General features: G+C 33.8%; 1 protein-coding gene across 1 annotated transcript in view; it reads right to left on the bottom strand.

Moving 5' to 3' along the window:
- The window catches only part of LOC106476943 (tuberin-like), a gene marked incomplete at its 3' end in the record, with an annotated part of 8,653 nt that extends 3,123 nt beyond the window's left edge, over positions 1 to 5,530 (bottom strand). The window contains exons 1-5 of the mRNA XM_013937557.2: positions 5,198 to 5,530; positions 3,762 to 3,934; positions 2,118 to 2,289; positions 670 to 776; positions 213 to 370 (exon numbers count right to left, since the gene is read on the bottom strand). Of these exons, the coding sequence (XP_013793011.2) occupies positions 213 to 370; positions 670 to 776; positions 2,118 to 2,289; positions 3,762 to 3,934; positions 5,198 to 5,244 (657 nt within the window). The remainder of the gene's footprint in view (positions 1 to 212; positions 371 to 669; positions 777 to 2,117; positions 2,290 to 3,761; positions 3,935 to 5,197) is intronic.
- Positions 5,531 to 5,824: the final 294 nt, after the last annotated feature.

Raw genomic sequence — 5,824 nt, 5'->3', positions numbered from 1 at the left:
ACCTGTATTAGGGACCTCTCACAGTCAACATGGTTTGATTAAATTCTACTACCTGTATTAGAGACCTCTCACAGTCAACATGGTTTGATTAAATTCTACTACCTGTATTAGGGACCTCTCACCAGTCAACATGGTTTCAGGAAGTTCTTCTACCTGTATTAGGGACCTCAACTAAATAGAATGTTTATAAGTCATATTTAATGAAGACTCACTGGAGGTGACGACGGGAAAAACATTGCATTCTGTATCCTCATCATCCAAGAGATATTTCCCGAAGGACGTCGTATGTGGACTTCTGCCCAACCTTGGCACCAACAGCTGCAGAGTTGAGAGGTTCCTTTCTCTGATGATTTCTGACCATCTCTTAAGCCTATTTTTAAAAAAACAAACAAACTTTTGTCACAATAAAATATTTTTAAAAGTGGGTTTATTTTCTACAAATTTAACACTAATTCAAAATGCATGTATTAAAATTGACATCACACTCTAAATAACCCATAAAGATGTTGAAGAGACAAGTTATTCAAAACCTATATCTTTAAAAACTTACGTGGACTTAGTAAAGTTTGTTTAAATTAAATGATAAAGTTTGTAATTAAATAGTCTTCGTCTTTAAAGCCTAATGGTTGAAGACATTAACGTTTTCTTCTTGAAGGGTACTCGACTTACTAGGAACAAGTCTGTCTAGGTTCTGTTCTTCTGTAACTGCATCTTGCTGTAAACAAGTGGAGGAATGTTGAGTACTATCTTTCGTTTCCACGTTCTGTTTTGTCCCCCTGCAATAAAGCTTTCACTCAGAAAATTTGCAGTAATACTAAAACAAAACTGGAGGATATTAACATCCCCCGTTCCTTAAAAATGTACACTCTCTGTTTATAACTCGTAGCTAGTATTAACTAATGAAATAAAAAACAATGTCTATTTTATACTTCCGTATGACATCCCTAGGTTAACATCAAATTCCTGGTACCACAGTCTGATGTTAACATGTTTTTCTCACAGGCCACTGTATGTGTATGTGTGTTTAGAGAGATTTTCAGATAAGTACAAAGCTCATACAATGAGAACTTGATCTGTGTTAAGGTTTAATTGTTGAAACATCAACAAACCATCATATTCCAACATCTACATTTCAAAAGTTGGATCACAACACAAGTGGTTGCATTGTCTCTTTGTATTTTCTAGTAAAGAGTTGTTTTGTTGTCCCCAATTGAGTATAATCTTTCTGTAAGATTCTCTCTTTCATGTACTTTTGGAGTTGTTTACTTTGCCTTTTCTGTCTCTTTAGCTCCTAATGTACAACAGTGTGTGTGTGTGTGAGTGTGTGTATAAATATCAAAATAAGAGAGAACTTTAGATTAGCACAGTAGAAGTTAAAAATGATTTAAGTATTTATTAGATTTACTAGAATCAACAATCTTAAACCTAAATAATGCTAAACCACGCGTTCTTTTCATTTTCACATCCCTCTTAATTATCCTTTTTATATGAATTCTCTGAATTTATTACTTTGTATTCAATACAAGTAGCATTTCAGATATATTTCTGGTTGCCTTAACCCTTTTGCGACAGGTGGGTCTAACTGAGTATGACAAAACCTTGTTGAAACGTTGTACATTTGCTGTTATGTTAAACGTCACAGTCTTTTAGCGAGTTATTTTCAAAATTTAAATGAAAATTACTTTATACTCAGACTAGTAACAAAACAGACTCGATATTTTCACAAACAAATCTTCATTAAAATATCCGACTTTTTGTGTACAAAAGACTTGTAATGTTTACTAAACGTTTACCAAATTTTGTGAAGATACACAAACTGCATTAAAAGTCATAGTATAAATACTTGAAATGTGTAAATGTGTATACGAACTTGTGTATTTTATATGGAGCCCATCGCGAAAGAGTTAATCCAACCCAGCTGATGGATTAAGGTGTTCAGCATAATGGCTCCGGAACAGTGGTAGTTTTAACATATTTCTGCTTTAATAGAAACTCGTATACAACTAATATAAACGGAATGTCGAACAAAAACATCTGCAGCAAAGCATAATTTCATCATTTTTCCGAGACCTAAAAAAAGCTTTGATACTACACATTTTAGGGTCCAAAATACAAACCTGGTTGAAATCTCTTCAAAGGATTGATGTCGAATTTGAATGTCATCTTTAGATTGAGGCAAACTGTGCTGACTGACTTCACTACTAGTGCTTCGTTGAATCGCTGACTTGTGTCGCCGTCTAGAGGACAATATCTCTCCCGAACTTCGACTTTTCTGCACAGGAACATTACCTGTAGTTTCGATTTCGTAGAGAAACAACAGAAGGTTATAGTTTAAAACTAGATAATGAAAACTGAAGTACTTAAGTGTACGTACAACCACTTTTAAACAAGTTTTATAAGATATTATTGGCAGATTTATTTTATCGAAAAGACGTATTTCTTGTACACATCAATTCTTCTAGTAAACAGAAATAACGAAGACTCCTGGGAAAGTACAGATTCAATTCTACGTTTAGGAAGTTGTAACACTACATCATTAGTTTCAGAAGGACTGCAATAAAACAGGAACATCACAACACTATATTTGATATAGAACCTATAGTTCCTGCTTCAACACACACGTGTTTAGATATAAGGACTGTAATAAAACAGGAACAACACAACACTATATTTGATACAGAACCTATAGTTCCTGCTTCAACACACACGTGTTTAGATATAAGGACTGTAATAAAACAGGAACATCACAACACTATATTTGATATAGAACCTCTAGTTCCTGCTTCAACACACAAGTGTTTAGCTATAAGGACTGTAATAAAACAGGAACACAACACTATATTTGATATAGAACCTCTAGTTCCTGCTTCAACACACAAGTGTTTAGCTATAAGGACTGTAATAAAACAGGAACACAACACTATATTTGATATAGAACCTCTAGTTCCTGCTTCAACACACAAGTGTTTAGCTATAAGGACTGTAATAAAACAGGAACATCATTAGTTTTAGTAATAGTTTTCTAAAAATATATATAATAGAGAGGACTACAAACTCTTGCAAACCCTATATTAAAATATTTAACATCAAGTTCAGCTGAAGTTTGTGTTGGATTGATCCTGCCGAATGCTAGATCCATTATACCAAGGGATCTTAAACATTCCAAACTTACAATCCACTTGAGTAGCCAGGCAATTTTCTAGCACCCATGTTTAACTGGGGGAGAGAGGAGGTTACCACTCTTAATATATTTCAGTAAAATTTAGTAGGGTTATTATATTTTGTGTTTTGCTGTGTCTTGTTCTGCGACACCCCCCAAAACCCGTGCTAATCAAAATTTGAGTTATTTATTCTACATCCTACGCGATACCAACATACATTTAAAATAAAGATACACAGGTAGACTAAACATTGCTGTTAAAACTATGCTTGAAATACTTGACTCGTTTGTTTGTTTGTTTGTCATTAAGCAGGTTAGCTATTCTGTGAGCACTGAAACCGATATTTCATGTGGAAAGCCCTCAGACTTACCGTTGAGCCACTGGAAGTGGGGGCTACTTGGTTGGAATATTTTCACATAGAATAAACAAATAAACAAGCAGTTATTATTCCATATGGAGAGAAACAGCTTTGGGGAAAAATAAAGAATAATAAGATATCAGCAGAGCAGGACTTTTTGATAAAACAAATCTGTAAATAATATCAATTTCTTTGAACTCAACGTGTAACGTATGATTGAAGAAATTCTTCATTCTTCTCACCCGATTCTGGTCTGTCGTCAGAGTCAGTTTTACACAACCTGTAACATCTATCACACATTCCATTTTTAAATGTCTTTGTGCCACAGCCACTGGTTGTAATTGTGATAAGCATCGTGCCCAACAACCAGCTGCTTTGCTGGCCATTCTCCAGTAGGAATTGACTGACAGGTGACCTGAAAATAACCAATTATATTTAAAAGTACATAATACTAACAAAAGTATTTCGTTGTTTTATCATCATTAATAACCAGAAGTAGGAAAATTATCATTAAGTAAACCTTATGAAAAAAATTAAAGTCTGGGCTTCAAGCTCACACTCAGAATTTATTATGTACACACCATTTATATTTATTTTAAGTGACAACTTCACAGAAAAAATGTTGTATTCAGCTGACAGCATTACACAGGAAATGAGGGTTAAAGCAATACTAAAAACTCATGATGTAGACAAGCGAGCATTTTATCGTGAGGAAATAAATTGTGACGTTTAGGTTCTGAAGTTAGACATACACACTTCTAAAGCCGCCAGTCTAAATGTATCATTTTTAGATACAAGACTACTGGAAGCGATTACTTCATGATTTTATTCCTAAACGACTTTCCATTTTAAAAATGAGTAGCGAGAACAAAGTTTTCTATATTACCTATCACGCTATGTGGATGTTTTAATGGTCTCTACTGAAACTACGCTAAACATTAAATACTTATCTCCAAATTTAAAATCAATGCATGAAAACAATTCACAAAGAAAATTAAAAAAAGGTAACTTCAATATCTATTTCAAATCAACTGACATTGGAATCTCAGCTTTACACAACTACAGCTATTAGTTAAAAGGATCTAACCTAAAGCTGTACAAGTTATCAAGATCGGAGCAGAACAACGGATTTATCACAAAAAAAAACCCATCAGCAAAACATGTTCTAATCCAAGCTACTACTGACGTTCAACACTCAGCATGATGTTCAGTTTGATCTTGATTTGTAATAACATTTCATGTTAACTACAGGCCTCCCTACTGACGTTCAACACTCAGCGTGATGTTCAGTTTGATCTTGATTTGTAATAACATTTCATGTTAACTACAGGCCTCCCTACTGACGTTCAACACTCAACATGATGTTCAGTTTGATCTTGATTTGTAATAACATTTCATGTTAACTACAGGCCTCCCAGTCAACTTTTAAGAATAGGTTGTAATATGAAAATGCAAGTTTTTGTACGTTCACTATCCAGAAAAATGTAGGTTTTCTGCATATTTGTTTGACAAACATCCAATTTTTCCAATGTGAACCACTCGTAAAAAAAAACCCATTATATATCAGTATTTTGTTATAGGTTTTTATTTACTGTTAGAGTGAAAAGTTTTCTCTAAAGTCCCTTTTCCTAATATATTTTTAGTCTTTTTAAACTCATATTTAAAGTCCTTTACTTACCTTCTCGGTAGAGTGGAGCACATTCCGTACGTGTAGCGAACAAGCATGTCCTGACAGGTCTCCACCAATTCCGTGTTGAGTCTCAGACTGGTGTCTAAAGATGGCACACTGTCACTACAAGAAGGACTAGCTGTTAAACTGGTTACAAGTAGGCGCGGTTCCCTTCGCCTGAGCACCCAGTACCCCACATATAAGCAAAATAAATAAAAAAAGGGGGGGGACAGAGAGAACCAAAAAGAAAATGACCAATTAAATGAATGCTTGAAGAGCAACAGAAAAAAGGAAACATAAAATAAATCACATTAAAAGAAGAAAACAGATATGTGCATGTGAGGCTAAATAAAAACAGGTCAAAGTTCATGGAATAAATAAAAACAGGTCAAAAACGTATAAAATTATAATGTGTGTCCGTGTATTACATCAATTACTAGAACACATATAACATTGTAATGTGTGTACGTGTATTATATCAATTACTATAACACACATAACATTGTAATGTATGTCCATGTATTATATCAATTATTGGAACACATATAACATTGTAATGTTATATGTGTATTATATCAATTACTATAACACACATAACATTGTAATGTATGTCCATGTATTATATCAATTATTGGA

This window comes from Limulus polyphemus, unplaced genomic scaffold, assembly GCF_000517525.1.
Source record: "Limulus polyphemus unplaced genomic scaffold, Limulus_polyphemus-2.1.2 Scaffold12209, whole genome shotgun sequence".
NCBI lineage: Eukaryota > Metazoa > Arthropoda > Merostomata > Xiphosura > Limulidae > Limulus > Limulus polyphemus.
Note: the sequence above shows the minus strand (reverse complement) of the source record. Positions and strands in the feature narration are given on the sequence as shown.